The 20,666-nt window shown below is 36.3% G+C and overlaps 1 protein-coding gene across 2 annotated transcripts in view; it reads right to left on the bottom strand.

The window, feature by feature from the left end:
• Nucleotides 1–20,666, bottom strand: part of LOC112160890 (MAM domain-containing glycosylphosphatidylinositol anchor protein 1) — a 189,944-nt gene that overhangs the window by 7,441 nt on the left and 161,837 nt on the right. For both annotated transcript variants that reach the window (XM_036210939.1, XM_024295756.2), the window contains 3 exons: nucleotides 19,162–19,317; nucleotides 13,746–13,879; nucleotides 1,446–1,554 (listed from right to left, as the gene is read on the bottom strand). In XM_036210939.1, coding sequence (XP_036066832.1) covers nucleotides 1,446–1,554; nucleotides 13,746–13,879; nucleotides 19,162–19,317 — 399 coding nt within the window. The remainder of the gene's footprint in view (nucleotides 1–1,445; nucleotides 1,555–13,745; nucleotides 13,880–19,161; nucleotides 19,318–20,666) is intronic.

Below are 20,666 nucleotides of genomic sequence, written 5' to 3'. Positions count from 1 at the left end.
TTTATAATAATGTAAGATTTAAGCTTTTCTAGGTTTTACACAGTTCAGCTCAGAATACAATTCCTCAATTTTTCCCAGTATTTCTGACTGTATCAAAAATTAAAAACAAAATGTATAACAATCTTTCATCAGAGCTTAGTGAAATCAAATTTGGCAGCAATAACTGCGTTGAGTCTTCCTGTGATTAATATTACAAGCTTGGCATGCCTCGTCTCATTCTTCTTGGCAGAAATGTTACCTGACAAAGAGGCAGCACTGCCATTTCAGGTTTGTGCTTTAATGTTGAGTCTTTCACAAGGTCACTTCAGAACTTTCCATGACCTCCCTGAAGTTTGGATTGTTCTTTTTTGCTTGTACTTAACTTGTAAATCTTAATCTGAATTTGAGTTTTAAACGAAGGAAACATGTTTTTCTCATGACATATTTTTTAAAACAGTTCTACTGATCAACATCTTATAATACTTCTGAAAAATGTCTTTCTTTTGTTTCATATTCTTTTGTTAGTTTCTTTTTTTAATATAATTTTCATTTCTGGTTCTTTTTTTTAAATCACATTAACACTTTATAGATCATGCTTTAGTCTCTGTGTCTTTGACCTTTTATTTGTTTCAGTTTCTTTCCACTGCTGAACTCCACGGACATACAGTATTCCCTTTTATTGTGATTTATGTAAAGGTGAATTTTGCTTGGAAGATACACATTTCTAAAACCTTAGCTCTAATAATTAAAGGTTTATTATTTTTTATTGAAAAACCATAAAACCCTTTTTAACTCTATATATAATTTAGCATGATCAGATATGCAAAGATGCCCGTCATCTTCTCATGTCCACTAATTCCAACGTCCTCTTCTCACTTGTTGCTCTGCTGTTAAGCTCTCACACTGCTGTACTGTAAACCTCCATACGAGTCGGCTTTTTATACATCTCACACATCACACTGTTTTGATCCTTGTTTGTAAGTCTCTGACAAAAAACGATCAGTCATGGTGCAGCTTGCTTCTGTCACTTATGATATCTCGAAACAAGAAAGAAAAATAATATCAAAAGAAATTGTGGCCTGTAAAAGCTTTTCAGTCATTTCAGTGGCTTCTACTTCTCCGTCTCACATATTTCTCCCCACGTCTTTTTTTATGCTTTTTAAGAAACACTATTTTTTCTTGATGACAGACACTGTATAAATCCAATGGGGAACCTGGACTTATTAAAAATTCAGGGACAAAAAAAAAAAACTATAGATAATAATGAGCATTCAGGGTCACCTTAATAATGTTTTTGTTTTTTAAACAGAGCTTTTTTAAATACATTTGTGCTTATTGTTCCAAATGTATGCTATCACTTTTTATTACAAAGGACCTTAGAGTCTTCTCCAATTACGTTTGTTAAGATGATAATTTAGTTGATCAGATTTTCTAATTCCATCATTACACACTCTTACCTGTCTTACCTGCGTTGTCTAGATTGTTTTCCCGCTTACATTTTCCAACAGTGATGGAAACATCATCAATTGCAATATCTCCCTCATAATTTAATCCTCGAATTCCTTCAAAGACAATCTGTTTGAGAAAGAAACACAAAAACAAACAAACATTTAGAACATGTAATAAACAGTACCAGGATATTGTATGAAAAATATAAAATGAAACAGTTTTTCTTTTTGTTGTGCTATAATTTCTTGCTATCTCACAGATGGTACAGTTTACCAAAAAAAAAAAAATCATCAGAAAACTTCAATGTTTTAGCCACCAGCTATTGGGTTTTGACTGACAGCCTAATTACTGCAGTGGACCAAGGCACCAAAAGCCCTCAACACCCAGCTCATCAAAACCAAGCAAAGTCTGTTTGGCATTTGAAGAGAAAAAAGCAAAAAGAGTCCTTTGTTGCTCTGAAATATCAACCCCAATTACTATTTTTTTTATAGGGAGAACACCATCAATTTGAATAATAAATACCAAAGAATTTGACAAGTTCACCAGACTGTTTTTCAATCTGTCTTAAAATCTCATTTGATCATCATGCATTAAAAGTAGGTTTTAAGAATGGCTCCAAATTTGATTTATCACCAAGCTTACTGTAAAACACAACACTCGATCTAAAAATAATGCTAATAAAAATGGAAAAGCAAACATTACATAAAGCTTAAAAGGGTTACTTAATTAAGGAAATCACACCTGTGACTCATTTACATTTCACGTACTGTATATATGTAAAAATAATGTTCTGTATATTGACAATTCAGATTAACAAGAAGGTGAGCACATGCAAGCACAGAGGGGTGGCAAATATGCATGACTGTTTTCATGTTACAGAATCCATCTGTTAATACCAACGTTCTGTGGTTAAGGGGCATGCCTGTGTCTAATGCGAGTGCAAATTTACTCGACCTGAATGTGCCTGGGTTCAATGACCTGGATCTTATCCACCAAAGAGAAAAACCTGACAAGAGTTTCCATCTTCTTCTGCTTATTCTAAGATGGGTTGTGCAGGTAGTAGTTTAAGTAGACCTCCTTCTCCTCAGAAACTCTCTCCAGTTTTGCCAGGGGAACCCACTGCCTGAAGAGGTTGTCAGACGGTTTTAAAATGAAATAAACCATTTCAGCTTGCTTCCCTAGATGTGAAAGAACTCTAACGCCGGAGTCATACCGGACGTGAGAGCGCCGCAAAGCAGCGTGGAGATGAGCGCGCGCCGCTCTATAGGTCACACCAGACGCGATTTTTTTTCCACGACGGTCGACTGGCACTTCTGCTAGAGCTATTGCTTTTTTTGCCATCATGGTCAATAACCAGAATATCACCCCGTGTTTCTGCTAAAAGGGATGGTCTGTGCCCCAGTTGACACAGACCCCGCCCCCCAACTCCGCAGTCGGGTCACTTCATTGATCTGTTTGTGTGTGTGTGTGCGTGTCTGTGTGTTTTGATTGTATGCATATTTTCATCTCTACCGTCTGTTTAGACACAAAAACATGATCACATTTGTCAATCGCGACATTTTATTGTGAAAAATTGGTTCTATTTTGAAAATAAACCGGATTTTCTCATGTATTTTGATGCAACTTCCTGCCAGTATTGACGCGGAGCGCTCGCGGCTCGCGGAAGAAATAGGCCAGACGCCGAAATGTTGCGCTGCACCGCGCGGACCCTCTGCGCCGCTCCACATCGCTCCGCGCCTGGTGTGACCGACGCCATAGGTTAACATGGGAGCCGAATGGAAGCGCACTCCGTTCCGCGCTGCTTCGCGGCGCTATCGCGTCCGGTGTGACCCCAGCGTAAGGTAGCACCCAGCCCCTCTACAGGGGAGACTCATTTTAACTGATGTACCCACAATCTTATCTTTTCGGTAATGGCCCAGTGTGAAGGTAGGTACACAAACTGACCAGTAAATTGGAAGCTTTGGACTTTGGCTCAGCTTCTTCTTCACTACAATGGGAGTGCATTACTGCAGCCAATCCACCCATCTTCCTGTTGATGTCACACTCCATCCCTCCCTCACTGGTCAACAAGATCTCAAGATACACAAACCTCTTTACTTGGGACAAAAGCTCTCCACCAACTGGGAGAAGGCAAACCACCCTTTTGTGGTTAAGAATTATAGCCTCTGGCTTGGAGGTGCCAATTCCCATTCCAGTCACTTTAAACTCAAATGTGAACTACCCCAGTGTTGATGAAGTTTAACCTCTAGTTCCCCTTTATGAAAAGCAGGACCACCACTCCAATGTGTCTGATGACACCACAAAGCTTTAAAGAATATCCCTCAAAACAATCCAACAAAATTCAGAGACTTCAGATATTAAGGATGTACTCCATCCTCCGCTGTTGCATTGCACCAACCAGGGCTTGGTGACTTCAGCTTGGATGACGTACTCGGCCATTTTTGAGTCCTAACCCAGAAGAGGAAGAACAGGAAGAGCAGGCACCATTATGAAAAGAAAAAAAACAACCCCCTGCATGGTTTGTTTCACTGGCAAATGACTGGCATTGGAAAAGGCTACCAGTATCTGCACTAAACTATCAATACAGAGCTTGAACTAGAAAAGGAAGAAAGGAAGAAGTGTTGGAGGTAGCAATTTCAAGTGATAGCAACATCAAAGAAAGGGAACGGGAAAATATTAAGATATGTAGGAACAGTGGTCCTTGTGGTGATAGGAACCCTTGAGGCTGTGACCACTAAAACTGGGAAAATGGTTCTGCATTTTCCAGGAACATCGTCCACGATGCCTCTCAGGAAGAGTGCTGTCTTAGAATCAGCTAAGATATTGCGCGTGGCCCTCAATCACTCGGCCTCTGGTAGAGGACCCACAATTCAAAGGTATCAGACATCTCAGAGGGCAAGTGAATGTGTATATACATTTTAAATAGTTAGCTTATGGTACTGTTGTGAGGGATTATTGTGAAATTTCTGAGGCAAAAGATTGTGTCCTTATGGTTTTTGGTTCTTGGTGTCTGGATCATGTTTGGACAGAACGTTTAATAGATTGGTAGAGTCATGGCTGCAAAATAATAAAAGTATCAATAAGGAACTGTGTATTCAACTGCTTTCCAGTTTTGTTACTGTGCCATTGTGTCAAAAGTGCCTTTTGTCAGAATCCTTCTTCCTCTAAACATATTTCTCTAAAGACATTATCACAGCCAGCTGAGCCAGTTTTCACACATGCTAGACACCATACTCGTAATGGCCTTTAACAAGGCATACCTTTGTACACCTGCAAGTGCATCTGGATCAAACAAGACACCAGATTGCTGAATAATTACAAAAAAATGAGGAAATAATAAAGGAATTGAAAGGCAGACACACTGGCTTTGACACAGAAATGTAGAACATCTGCTCCTCTGAGTCATGTCACAGTGCCATGAAACACATGAAACAAAAAAATGTCTTCCTTGTGTAGAATATTTTTTATGTATAATAAGGATAAAATGTGTACATATATACCTAACATCAAACAAGATAGCAAAGTGATAACTCTTCTGATTGACTATTAAAAATGGCATCCAAGCATATTCTTCTTTCAATATACATACAAAAATCCTGTCCTACATGGATACAAAGGAGCAAAAGAAAGTAATTACCATACATGGTGCTGAATTGTCATGACTGCATAGACTGTGACTCAGAAAGTGGACATAAGGAAGAAATACACAGCTGCGTGCGTGTGAAGGAGGGAGACTACAAGATCAAAGAGGGTGCCATCAAGTGTCAAGACATAGTTGGGACAGTGTCGTTTTGTCGAGCTTTGTAACCTTTAATGTTCGCCTTGATGTGCCAGCAACTCACCACAGGGGACACAGGCTTGGGAGTGAAGTGAAAATGAGTCTGTGTGTGACAAAGAAAAGTGAAGGAAAGAAAGAAAGAAAGAAAGCAGGAGACACACAGGGAGGGACTTTTGAAATATCCCTTTGTAAAGGGAGGCACAGAAATGTGGGTTGGCCTGGTTCCCTGCAGGCCATCCAGGAACTAAATACAAAACACAGATGTCCACAGAGTAGTTTTCCACCTTAACATGCTACTGCATTGTTGTTGTGGCTTTCTTTATTTCCCATTTCCATGAACTTGACACTCATGTTTAAACTTAATTAACAAAGTTTGATTAGTAAACAGCTAAAAGACAAACAAACATGTGATTCAAATGACTTTTCTGTAAAGACCCACTCCAAAGAAAAAAATATTTTTAACATTGTCTCGTTGCATTTTTTTTTTATGATAGAGGACTAAAATTGTATTTTTGAGTATCTGATTGTGAATCAGGAGTGAAAGAAGAAATGCAGCTGAAAAAAAGTATGCAAGTGTGATGTGGAAGCTAGTGTGGCAAACTGCATCCACTAGTAGAAGACTAGATCCATGTACGTCTTTGGTTCTCTCGCCCGAAGAAGGAGGCGGGCTTACTCCAGGCCAACAGTCCCGCCCACAACTCAGAGGCAAATTTCTAATGAACTATTGAAGCTGTGCAGAAACTATGTCCCAGAAAACAAGTTTTTTTTTTAATTTCCATAAATACAGTATAATCATTATTAAAAGACTACTGGGGACTAGGGCTGGGTTGATAGCATCAATTAATCGATTGAATCAATTTAAGCTTAATGGATTAAGAATCGATTCATAAAAAAACAAATGAATTTAGCACATAAAGCTAAAGTCCGCTAGCTTGATCCTAACATTTAATATAGGACGGCTAATGCTAACGCTCGGTCGACCTAAACATACATTGCTCAATAAATGAACATCTCTATAAACTCAGAGGCATGAATTTTCCAAACTCCTTCAAGGAAACATTTTTTAAAGTAACCATTTATGGTCTAAAGCACATTTTTTGCTTATACTGTCTACTTCTTCTTGAATAAGGTGTACTGCTATAGTAACATCGCCACCTAGTGGCCAAACTAAAACGTCCTCCAGGAGAAGAAGAACAATGTTTACAATGTTAATGATCTGAACATTTTTGTTAGAGCTTCTCCTATTGAGAATCCATGTAAGACTGTATGCTATTAACAATCTCAGTAATTCACTAATACATTTTACAGTATGGGAACTGTATTAGATTAATATGAATATCTCCAAAACGTATAGTAGATTATTAATGTTTTTCTAAACAAATGTGTATAAATGTGTAAACTCAAAACTAAAATGAGGAAAAGAAAAGAATTTTAAAAAATTGGAATCGATCCAGGCTCTTGTGAATCAAATCGAATCCTTTCTGGAAATTATAATTGATACCCAGCCCTACTGGGAATGCTTTTAAATTGCTCAAAAAATGATGTTAGTGAGACTTCATCTGCCTGATAATGACTTGACTTCAGTTTCTGCTTGAAGACATAAAAAAAGACTAGAAAGCTGCTGAAGTGGCACCTCACATTTTACAAGGTCACAATGCAAACGCACAGAAGAACCACAGACAAGACTTGCAGGCAACTTATAGCTTAAACTCTTTAAGCTATAAATGTATGTGTCTTCTGTCACAGTTCAAGGTTGGTTCATATCTTTTTATTCATTAATTTGTCATGGTTAAATGGAAAACACTGGGATTCCTCTGCCTTTACTTCTTCAGTGTATGGTCTTAGCCAGCCAGACAGCCAGAGTGTCTCAGATAAAAGTAGGTTATTGCATTTCTTTAGAAGCTCTTCCTTTTTTGCTTCTTTCTCTTATGTCATTTTTAATGATACTTACTGAAAAGGTCAGAAGCCTTTCTATTTAAGGTCTACAGAAAAGCAGGTATGTGGGTTAAGAAATGCATTCTGAATACAAATGTGACACACAGTTCTTACATTATTATTTTTCTGCCCCTAATAAGTGAAATTAAAAATCCCACTAAAAGTAATTAGTTATTTAATCAAATTGATGCAAATGACATTTTTATTGCATCTGTCTGCTCATTGTGTTACATAAAGTAAAAAAAAAAAAGTGTTTTTACTGTTAAGAGGCGAGACTTTGTAACATAGCGCAGATATAATTTAATTCATGGACATTCTCACAAAAAAAAAAAAGAAAGAAAAACTGTTGGTGTTAACTACATCACAGTTAAATACATTTTATGGTAATTTGTTTTTCTTTCAGCAGCAAGACAAAATGCATTGTGCTTAAATGCTACAATTACAGTCACTTAAATAAGGGCAAAGGTAGTAAAGGCCAAACAAAGGGCATGCGAGGACCTTTATAACAAGTTTGATTGAAAGGATAGAGATATAGAAACTTGCAAAGATCAGTGAGGATAAAGTAAAAAAGGCAACGAAGAAGATAGAGAGGGGAAAGGCAGTTGATCCTGAACACCTGTAAAGGTTTGGAAGTGTTTAGGAGAAGTGGTTGTGTACATGGTTGTACTGTTTAATGAGTGCTTGGAAAGTGAGGAGATGCTAGTGGAATTGAGAAGTGTGGTGCCTATATTTAGGAGGTGATGTGGAAAATATAGAAGGATTAAACAGATGAATAATATAATGAAGTTATAGGAAAGAGTTGGTCAGCAATAGTATGGTTTCATGCCAAGGAAGAGAACCACATATGGAATATTTGCATTGAGGACAGTGCTGGAGAAGAACAGAGAATGTCAGAGGGAGCTGCATTGAGTCTTCGTAGATCTAGAAAAAGTCCACAGTAGGGCACAAAGAGATGAGTTGTGTTTTGTATGAGGAAGTCTGGAGTGGTGGAAAAGTGCATTTGAGTTGTTTTGGACATGTAAGACAGCTGTTCTGTAGATTTGCTGCAGGTGTGACGGAGTAGTGGAGGGGCTGCACCAAGGATCAAATTTGAGCTCCGTCTCGTTTCCGACAAGTGATATGGAACAGAAATCTTCATGGAGCTTAATTTTTTTGCAGATGACATTGTGATATATAGTGAGAGCAGGGAGCATGTTGTGTAACTTCCAGAGAGGTGGAGAAATGTTCTGGAAAAGAGGAATGAAGGTCAGCTGGACCAAGACAGAGTTTCTGTGCATGAGTGAGAGGGAATCAAGTAAAAAGGTGAGGTTTTAGGGAGCAAGGAAATGAAGATAGAAGACTAAGTACTTAGGGGCAACAGTGTTGAAGAGTGCAGAAAATAGGCTAAAAGATGTATGTAAGTAGGCTGAAATGGGTGGAGGAAGGTTTCAGGAATGACATGTGGCAAAGTGTGTCAGCATGAATCAAAGGAAAAGTGGAAGACTGGTAAAAGCAGCCATGCTGTTGGTTTAGAGACAGAAGTTCTGGAAAAGAGACATTAGGCAGAACCGGAGGTCGCAGAGCAGAAGATGTTGCATGTTCTTCACTCTGGTTTGTTGCCTTAGTTCTTTAATTTGATTTTTCCTTATACCAAAGTCATGTTTAGATCTGACTTTTATTTTGAAGGCGACATTTGAGTTTATGAGAGGAAGTCTATGTCAGCCATGTTACCGTAATTCAGTCTCGTCTTCTGCTGCCATCCTGCTTGTGTCAGAGAACTCTTTTTAAGTTTTGGTTTAAGTTTATCCATATCATTCTGATTATGACCTCATTTGTCTCTGTTTCTTCAAGTTTGTTCATTAAATTAGCGGCAGGATTGGAATTTTGGAAACAGAACTTAGAGACATGTGAGGAGAGCAGGACAACGAGGTTGTCTTTGGGAGTGGCCAGGATGGATAAGATTAAAAATGAATACATCAGAGGAGCATCTTGTTTTAGATGTTTTAGAGATAAATGCAGGAAAGCCAAATTAAGATAGTTTGGACATGTTAGGAGGAGGTACAGTGATCATGGAAGGACCAAAGGAAGACTAAAGAGGGGGTTCATAAATAGGGCTGTAATGAGTATCCGGGTGCTCGGATACTCGCAATCTGCTCCTGAAAATTCCTGAATGAATATTTGCGACGTCCAAAATCCCTGATTCGCGATCTTCATAGATATAGTAGAGGGTAGTCAAATATTATTTTGGTGCGATGCATTTTTGCTCTAAAAATACAGAATAATGCTTGATTTGAAGTTTATGAACTAAAACAAAGCCGAAAGAGCAGCACTAATGTCACCAGAAGTAAACGAATCTTCGTGTTGGTGATGCTTCCGGTTTATAAAGTAAGACTAGCAAGAGCTTTTTTCCGTTCAAAAACAGAGACTGAAGTTCCGCTCACTGATATAACTCCTGAAAAAAATGAATCAGCCTTAACACCGGAGCTTTAGCTCCAGGGTTTACATTGCTGTGGTTATGGTAACTTTTTAACAGTTGACGCAACTGACATAACTTTAGATTCTGAAGCGGAGAAATGCAGCCTCGCACTTATGTGTAGCTCTGCACAGCAAAGGTGAATATAATCAACGTGAATCCACTGATGCCGCTGCAGAAAAAAACAACTTTTTTCATACGGTCTCTGGACCAATATATAATGCTTAGAATGTAAAATGTTGAAGAACTTAAAGGATAGAAAAACTGTGGAGAACGTTTTCAGGTTTTGTAGTTCATTGATCAAAAATAATAATTATTTTGTATCCTTTTTATGTTGTTTATATTATTGCTGAACTTAACCAGAAGGTTGAAAAAAAAATTAAAAACATAATAAAACTTGTTTAAAATGACAAACACTATTTCTTTCTATTTAAACATTTGTGTTTTTATCAGTTTTGTTGATCTTCTGTTCTAAATAAAGGGGTAAATGATAGTAACTTAATACAAATAATTTCATTTTTTATATATCCAGTCTAAAGATATACACATAGTAACAAACAATTAAAAAGTACGAAATATGGTTCGATTCGTGAATCGAATTGGATCGTCACCTCAGCAACGATCCACAGCCCTTTTCATGAATCAAGGAGGACATAACAGTGGTTGTTTTGAATGACAATGATGAAGATGACAGGATTACGTAGGGCAGGATAATTTGCTTTGGAGACTTCTAGAATTTCATTGTACAGGGAAACCAGTTTCTTTACTGTACATATGACAATAAACCCTTTGAATCTTGAATCTTGAATCTTGAATCTTGAATCTTGAATCTAGAAGGATCAGCCAAAAGGAAAAGAAAACAGTCCCTGAAGTGACAAGATACTCTTAAAAATCCCAACATAACAACTCCTGTGACTTTGCTTGAGTCAGAAAATAAGTTCTGTATTGATCTGTTAAAGGTTACTGTTACCACCTGGGCAATAGAGACATCAAATCAAGCTGCATTTTCAGTAAAAAAGTTTCACACACAAAACTGTAAAATGAAATTGGTAATAGGCATGTCTCACAAATGTGAGATTATACTCTCAAAAACTGCTGAGAAAACTAAACTCTCATAAAATGTTTTTAAAATGCTTCTAGCATTCTGAATTTAGCATGTTATGGGCATTCCATTAAAATTTTAAGTTGTTGTGCCACAGCTTTTCAAAACTATTTCTTATAAAATATGCTGCATTCCAAATTTTAAACAGAGAAGCATCATGCAGTTAAAGCAGAGTAAATGCAGCCCCCAGCTAAGGCGCTCCATCCACATTCATCATGAATTCAATTTTCCCCTCGGACATACAGAGGGTATCTGGAATCATTACAAAACAACTAGCAGGCATCCCTTGGTCATAGATAAACCTGTTAATTGACCTGTCAAAGCTAATTGCTGCAGGGGATAGGAGGCTGGGTATGCACATTTTCAAAAATAATTACCTGCATGTGTGAATCAATAACAACATTTATTCATGAGATTTTACTTAAGCATAACAATGATGTCAACAAAATTATGAGGAATGTATTTAAGACAATGTGAAGAAGTGGAGACTCAAAATGATCTAAATATGCTTACATTAGAGTTCTTGGCAAAAACTTTCAAATAGTAAATTATGAAATGAATGAAAGGAAAATGTTACCCTGCATATTCATTAGAGAAATATAAGCTAAAAAAAGTGGTAATATATAGAAATAGAAAACAATGGAATTACCAAGAAAATTTACAACATGACCACTTGTGTTTATCTGTTGATTGACCAAAGCAAAATCCTACACACAAAGATTTTTAAAACAAAAAAGTTTAAGAGTGGCTACGAAAAAAGTTTTGAAAGAAAAGTGGATCACATGTCAACAGAGTGGCTGGCAAAAAGCAGAAGAAACATCAAATACATAGAACTCAAACACACATCCTTGTTCTGTTTTATGCCAACATTTTTTGTAAAATATTAACTAAATATGTATTCATTTGAACTTAAAATTAAAGCTGATATTATAATTAGAAGAGTAAGTAAAATAGTGCTTAAATTAGTGTTTTAGTTTCAATATGAAATTGAATAACTTTGGTTGATTGTATAACAAACTGGAAATTTAGTCAAGCATCAAAATCAAAACTTTTTCATATATTCGTTGTGTGTTATTAAAATTTTGATTAAATTTTGCTTCTTGCCAGCTCTGGTCCCTGGACATTGTGTTTTAGTTGTAGTAGTAAATCAAAATAAAAGTCTATCTTCACTCCAGTGAGGGAACTGCTATTTTCATGATTTTTTTGACACACAATGTTTTTTGTGGTAAAACCACCAAAATTAATTTTATTCATTTTTACTAATGCTTTCACACCTGGCATCAATGATTTTAATTCACTTCATGTAATTATTTTCACAATGATGTAAATGGTGGATGACTAAGATACTAGACCTGTTTAAATATAGGATAACACAATGTTACTTTAATTCAATTTAATTTAATTTAACAGTTATCAGTAAACCTAAACAGTATCCAGTAATTGATGTGTTAAACCAGCATGTTATGCTATGGTTACATATCCTAAAATGCCACCACAAGGTGACCTAAATACAAGTTTTTCAGCTAATTCAGCAGGAGGCCACACATCAACATTTGTAATCAGAGTCGCATTTTTATACACTGCGAGATGGCTGGGGATGTTTTAAGAAAGAGTTAAAATTTTATGTCGACCGGATGATTAGAATTAGACTATTAGGATTGGGTGATGCTTCAAAATAAGCTAGAAATGCAGTTTTAACAGAACGTAAATCACAAGTCTTTTCTAAATAACTTAATACTACCGGTACATAAGCTGAATTGTTGATCAAGAAAACCAGAAGAAAGTTCTGAAAAAAATAAGTAATCTTAACTGGATCCAAAGTGAAAAATCTTCAACTTGAAAAACTAAGTCCAGATGACCTATTTTCAAAAACCTTTTCTGCAATGGGACCATCATGGATGAATAAGAAACTACACAGAACTGATAAAGTAAAATTAATCTTATAAAAAAAAAAAAAAAAGCTGAGCCATTATATTTTTTTATATTTGCTTAAAATATTTCAACACACAACCTTCTGTTGTACTCTGTATCTGCAACCTCAACATCATCAATGAGCATTAAGTGTCTTTAAATTTAGTATTTATGCCATACCGGTTTTCCCTCAATGAAGGCTGCATTGACAGCACGACATACATCACATGTTCTGATGGACAGACTCTTAACTCGCATATTCTCAGTCTCTCCCATTGGACAGACACTAGCCAACAAAAAAAAATGAGAATTTATTTAGCTTTGTGACGGCTAAAATATTCGTTCTGTGGAGACCGTTGGGATCTTCCCACCACCAAAGAGATTTTGGAGATTTGCTACATCTCTTATCTCTGGGTGTGAGGTAATACTGATTCCAGAAAGAATGTCTTGCTGTTAAAATCTAATTCAAAGGCTATCTCAGGTTCTTTTGAGCCCCAAATGTCACTGCCAAGACTGTAGTGTGAAAAATTATCTGATTTAGAGCAGAATTTAAAGTCCAAGTCTTTCAGGAATTCTCTAGTTTTATAAACTGTGTATAAAATCGTGTTTGTTGAGTCTGAAGGGGAGATTCTTCTAAGATAGAAATACTAAAAAAATGAATGGAAAAGAACAAATATCAAGGATGCAACCATTTTTGCATCATCTACTTCCAAAATCAAGCACACCTGACACGATACTAAGCAGAAGAAAAAGCTAAAGGAGAAATAACTGGAGGTTACATTTCTTGAAGATGTTGATATCTACAGTACATGGTTTGCACGGTTGTACCTGCAGGTCACATTCTGAACTGCAGGCAGATCTAAGCTGACTACTGTGAAGCAGACGGAATATTTAAAAAAAATATTGACGCCAAAATATTTGGTTTCACTGCAAATACATATTTGCCAAAAAAAAAATGGTTATTGCCACATTTTGACTACCTGTAATCAGTATTGGCCCTGGGGGAAAAAAATAAAAAATAAACTTTGGTTGATCAGCTATAAAACACATTTTTGAAGTTAGTTTAGATTTGTTGATTTTTATATGTTTAGCTTTGTTTTTTTGTCTAATTGCTGTTGTAGGAGGAGAGAAGTCCTTACCTGGAAGGGTCCACTTGGGCTGATGTCAAAGTCTGCTCTCCTCCAGTCTGGACCTTGATGTCCAGACTTAGTCCACTTCAGTAAGTCCAGAGCTGAGGTAAAGCTTCCCATTCTGAGAAATACGTTGAGTGTGCCTGTGAAGAGATTGCATACATTCATGTAAGCAGACACATACACACAGGTCATTAGGAACTATCAGCTTGCTCCTGGTGTTTGTTTAATTGACCTAACAAACATCTAAGGCTACCTCATTACCTGTTATAATAGGTAGCCAACTAATGATGGATTGAACTGCAGCAAAAGAAAATAATAGACTTTAGAATTACTAGAGAAAGGGAGATACCTGATTGTAACCATTGTGGTACTAATACTATAAACTTGAATTGTCAAATTATTATAAATAAATATGTTTTGAATTGCTTCTATTTCAATCATTCATCTAATTAGGGAAAAAATGAATACAAGATGAATAAATTGATAAAATGACCCTGTCTATTCTAAGCTATCACTGAATTATCAGCACAGCGTTCACTATGACAACACCAGAGTCAATGACATTTTCAGGCAAATGTTACTGCAAATGTTACATATTTAAAACTGACACGGTGGAACCAGATGTTCACGTTTCTGCAGCTGGTTCTATTCACAAAAGGCAATATAACCAAACGTGTTTTAAAGCAAAAAAGCAATATCAACACAAGTACAGATTGTTCTCCACAAAAACCCATTGGAAGTAAAACAATCACTTTTAACAGAGATTTTTTGGGGAAGGCTGATGCTGTTGAAGCAGAAACATGACACTTTGTAATGCACACCACTGGGAAAAAACAGCAAATACTATACAGAAAACTTTGGAGTGGTCCCTCAGCAATATGCAATATGCTTTGATGTCATCATGGTGGATGGTTTGATTTCTCTCTGACAGCCGTGTGGACAGAAGAAAGCTGAGGTAAAACGGAAACAGGTTGGGAGAAAAGGACACTGACACAGAAGATTTCTAGAATGTGTTAATTAACCATGTTTCCTTTTGTATATGCACACAACACACTTTCCTGTCATGTGGTGTGTGGATTTAATGAAGGACGTTGTGTGAGCTATGGATGAGGCTCCCTCTCTCTCTTGTCTCTATTCCTCTCAGCTCTCTAAGATGTGAGAGAAGCATTTATCTTCTTAACGATCTCCAACCAGCTCCTAATTGGAACATTAACCAACCACCAGTCTCTTAAACAAATAGACAAGCAGGGGGGCATCTGTGTGCTATAAGGTGTGTTCATTCTTTGGAGCATTGCTATGCATGCAGCATGGACACATGCTTACATCAGGGGTGTCCAAACGTTTTGCAATGAGGGGCAGATATAAGGTGGTAAAAACAGGTGAGAGCTACCCATTCACCTTGCATCACCATAATAACATTAAGTGCAAATACACTATTTAACGACTTTTTTTTAATCAATTTATTTTCTTTACATAAAGCAGGAATAAATGTATTTTTCTCCAAAATTATTGAGAATTTTTGGATGTGAAAACCAGAAATAAAGAACAAGTTTGTCTAGGAACAGATAGATACCAAAAGTAAAAACCACTCTGGTTTCAATCACAGAAACAAATAAATCTGTTCCTCACATTTGGCCCTTAAGGCTCTGAAAGTCAAGTAGCCAAAGGTAGATCCCATTGGTTTTCAATGGCTTACAACATAATTTAGCCAATCCCAATCAAAAAATCGTACACACTGTTCTTAGAAGGTGCTGGGGGTCACATATTATTGATTTGTTGACAAAAGCCTCTGAGCCAATAGAAATTTGAACATTTGACGCATTGGTCTGACTTTGGACATGCCTGGTTACATGATTTTTAGATTATATGTTCTTCCATTTGAGGAAGAACTTAAATACACGAGATATTTTCCCTCGAATATGTTAGAAGAAACACGTAGGTAAAAAGACTTCACCCTCACACCTAAAAAAAAAAAGAAAGAAATGCACAATAAGTTGTAGAAGCAAGAGCTAAATGTACATAACAATGTCTATGTGAAAATAAAAGATTTAAGGGTGCATTGACTTGAAAAGTCCCTTGATCTGAACCAAGTCAGATTAATTTGGTGTATACAGACTGAAAACTTGTTCCGGATTATCGGAGAAAACAAACTCTGGTTCACTTTAAGCGAACCAAATGGGTCCAGTCTGAATTCACCCTAAGACTATTTTGTGGATCAAAATGCTCTTTAAAAATGAAATAAGTGGTAGGTAGGTGTGCAGGTGAAAGACCTAAATCCAAGGCAAGGAAAACAAGACAGGAAGATGCTTAAAGCACAAGCAAACAGAAGGAGCAAGAATGTCTAGACAAAAAGGAAAAAAACAAACAAACACCAATGAAAATAAACCCAACCGTCTGTAAGGAAAAAGTGCTTCTGGCTTTGCTGTTTTCAATTACTGAAAATGAAACCGACTACCCAAGGAAATAAGTGTTGGTCGAGATCAGATGAGAACCAAACATCCCACATTCTAAAAATGTAATGCTTGTTTTACAGTGACTTAAATCCCAGGTAACATAAAACATGTTTTCATATCTTGTTTTTACATCTAAAATTATATTGAGTGCAATTAAATATGTCACATTTATTTGGCTTAATGACATAAAAAGTGAAAGTGCTTAATTGAATAAGTATTTTGTATTAATGACTAGTGTGCACTTTGTGGTAATAATGTAATTTGTGTTTTTCTATAAAATAACAACTCAAAAAAGTTTTTTGTTGATATTGTGCTAAAAAAACAACACTTTTCTTACATGGCAATGATTGCAAAAGAGTCAATCTTCAAGTATGTTGGAAAGAAGAAAAAATGAAACAAATGATACAAATGTATCGAATCCTTCAACCATATTTATCATATAGAGCACTTTTAACACTTTAAGCTTCACAATGAAGCACTTAAAAACCATTCACAGTACATTATCATCCTCTCACTACTTCTAAACACCTACAAGGTAATGGCTTCTCTTAAACCACTCAGAGTTTCTGTACTTTATTCGCCTCTTTTGCCTCTTTTTCCTCCTGTTCTCTTTGCTCTCGGTCTCATTATGAAGCATGTTCTTTTTTAGCCTAAGCTTTCCTGACCCTCATTCTGCCCTGACTTCTCTCATCTCATCTTCCTTCTCCCTGACCCCTCTACCTTATTCTCATCTTGCCTTTTCTTTGACATGAGTGTTAACTCTGCAAGGGTAAGGCAATCAAAGCAACATCACATTGGAGCTGCCTGGCAGGACAACATGAAAATTAAAGGAGGAAAATTTGAAAATTTCTCCTGCCGTGTGCAAATATGACTGCGTGTTCTGGTTTAACTCCAGTAGATGGACTTTATTTTAAGTACATTTCATTTTTGTTCATGATTTTCAAAAATCTAATTTTGGCCAAGCTTTTTGAATTATCAATATTTTAACAACTGGAATACTCTGTAAGTGACATTTGGTCCAAAAGCAGAAGCCCAGCGATAAACATTCAATTCCTAGTTTTCTTAAACGGCCTTTGGATTTACAATAACAGCATATTTTCAGTAGACGTGCACTGTTTTATTTATTTAGATCTAAATTTGCAATATTTCCTTTTATAGAAATGTAAAATCTGGGCTAAAATCTCAGATGGTTAAAGTCTGGACTATCTGTGAGGAAGAGATCGTTCTTTTTATGTAAGATAGTCTTTGGTTTTGCCTTCCTTCTTGGAATTGTCAAAATTGTACTTTCAAATGAAATACTCTTGACCATTCTTTTAAAATGTATGCACATTGATTCAACTCTTTCTAAATATTGAAACAGTAATGAAACTAGCTGAGAAAAAAGGTATTATACAGTTTTCCCTTTTTTCTTTGCTTAGAATTAGACTTTTTTTTTGTCAGATGTAATTGATGAAATGCAAAAAGATGAACAATTATAAATTATAAAAAAATTGGACCTCATTTTGACTGAAACACAATTGTTTGGGGGTACATATAAAATCTTTTAATCTGAAATGTTTGACATAAAATCATCTTCTCAAAAACATTGCCCCTTTTTTAAGTTTTTAATAAATGAAGATTATCTTTGTAAAGATCTGTTTCTAAATAAACACTGAATTACATTTTTTTGTAGCAAAAAACAAAAATTGAACAAAATTTAAAACGGAAGCTATGCATTTTTTTTGAGAGAGAAATAAAGTTTTTCTTGATTTGTAACAGTTATTTTTAACCCTATGAACATTTCTTTACTTATGGTCTGCTAGATGTTTTATCTGCATTTGCACACTGTTGCTGAAACACATCAGAATTCCCTTGTAAATTTAATCTTTTAGTTTCACCAGCAAATCTGCAACACATTTAAGTAGACCAAGATCTTAGGATCTTATTATGTTTGTGCTCAAAAAAGTGCATAGAAACATTTTCTTCAGAACTTAGATGTATTTTGTTAATATAAACATGCATGCTGGACACAAATAACATTGAAATTAAAAATATAATGCTCCCTTCTTTATGGCAGGGTTATGTTCTTTATATAACCCACAATAAATAAAACCTTGGAAGTGGGATAACAGATGTTTTATGGCTGTGACACCCCTCACGACTCACTTTATACAATTTTCGCAGACAGATATGAACATTTTCATACTTCTTTTCTCGTTTCAGCTCCTCAAGTTCTCAAAGATTTGTGAACTCTGACAAGCTAAGTGCATTCTGGGAAAGAGAGACACGTGGAGGAGATTGAATGACAAGCTTTACACCCAATCAACACACAGAATACAGTGGGCTGTGCAAAGGGAAAAAAAAGTTAAATTGTTGTGAAAAAAAAAAAAAATCTGCAAAACAGTGAGAAACGCAGTACAGCGAGGGAACCCCGTATTGGTTTTCATTCATGAAAACTTTTTTTTATGAAGCCTTTTTGTCTTAGACCTAATGTCTTCTAATGAATAAGATTTCAGATTTGTCCATGGACTTACTCTGTGCTCCTGTGTGCGCTAACTTGTTTGCAGCTGTGTACACTCGGAGAAATATGCATCCGGGCTGCCTGACAGAGCATATTATGATGAACAGCTCTGCCAAATGACTGATTGTTTCTTATCCCTGCTATAAATCACACAGCCACTGCCCCCTTCATCCAACCTGAAAACACACACGTGCAGCCACACCGAGGCATGGCGGAAACATGCAAACAGACCATTTTTAACATCCTGCCCTCCATCCCACACCTCTTCTGCTTACACACACAAAACCTACAGGGTTGTGCCTGACAAGCTCTCCACACACAGGTCAGGCCCTGAGATCAGTCTCTGACAGAAATATACTGATAGCAATGAGCTTTAGCTTTGTCTGCGCAGTGCAACACTGTGCCTGAAATGAATGCTTTCATATCAGAGGGAAGGATTTGTGTGTGTGTGTGTGTGCATGACACTCACCAATGTGTTTGCCCTTCATGTGATAGTAGAAGGAGACGCAGTATGGAACTGGACCCTTCGGGCTTTTCACTGAAGACACGTTGAAAAGAGGGGAAAGAAGTCGGGCTTTGTCCCCTTCGGCTCGCGGTCGAGACGCTTCGATGTACATGTAATACCCTACAACAAGCCATTCCAGAGAAGCAAACAAACATGAAGCGACTGACAACTTAATCAAAGCAAAAAAATACCATGTCACATGCATATGATGAGCAAAATATTATTTATTTTAAAAATAAGTGCTGTGGCAATACTGTAAAATGTGACATTCATTACTAAAGTTAACTTTTGGGGACTGAAATACACTTTCATACAAACCATATGTGGGGTATGAGGAGTATTTTTAGTCAAAATTAGGGCTGTGAATGTTGACGCGTTAACGTCTGTGATTAATAGAACATAATTAATGCCTTAATATGTATTAACAGGCGTCCTGACGTGCAGCTGTGAGATCAGCACAATAAAACTTCATATAAAATAAGCTTATTTTCATCTTCTGGGAGTGAGATTTTATTATGATAAAGAGATAATAGCATTTATTTGTAGTTTCTGGACAAAGCAATCTTTTATTTTAATAAATAAGACAAAGAACTAACGTCAATCTTACGGTCTAATGCAGAGCAGCTACTATGGGGGGCGGAGCTAAATGGAGCCATCTGCTATGAGAAATTCAACAGAGGAAATGACCACTATTTTGTTTTGGTGAGGAAACCGACATGAATTTTCCACAACGACAAGCACCGGTGTCTAAAAATTGCGGAAACACTGCGGTTCACCACGAAAGTCCCGCCCACCGACGTGGCAGGAGGTGAACACTTCAGCATGGACAGACACGCCCCCACCTGTGTAGATTTTCAGTCGAGCCGATCTGAAATCCAGCTGGATCAAACTTCTCCCAAAAATATATTTTATTACTTTTCACAAACCCAACAAAGAAAATTTATGAGAAAAAAAAGCTGAAAAAAATTAATAGAAAAAAATAGAATTCCAGGAAAAATGTAAAAGAAACAGCAGTGATAAATTCTTATTTTTTGGGTTGCCTGGTGTAGCTTTGGCCTGGATTTTTTGGTATTTTTATTCAAAAACATATTGGTTTGTTTGTTGACACATTTTATTCTCGTTGTTTATATAAAATTACACATAAAACTTTCATTCTATGTTGTAAAACATTTTGTTAAACATTTTTGGCAAATGAATCCCATTCTTACGGATGGAATTTTCTGATTATGCATGATTTTATGTCTAGTGTGTGAAAATAACATGGAAAAATGACAAAATAATGGTAGTGTCACATAGGCGCGGTTGTGCTGATTAAAACAATACCAAATAAGCAAGCAGGTAGTCTTTCAAATTGAAAATACAGCAAATTCAAAAGTTGACAAAAATTTATTTTTAGAGCCTAGGATCCAAAGGGTTAAAAAAAACATTACAAAAGTACAATTTTGAGGGTGATTTCATATTATGATTAT

This window comes from Oryzias melastigma, linkage group LG3 (genome assembly GCF_002922805.2).
Source record: "Oryzias melastigma strain HK-1 linkage group LG3, ASM292280v2, whole genome shotgun sequence".
Lineage (NCBI taxonomy): Eukaryota > Metazoa > Chordata > Actinopteri > Beloniformes > Adrianichthyidae > Oryzias > Oryzias melastigma.
This window is presented reverse-complemented; position numbering and strand designations above follow the sequence as displayed.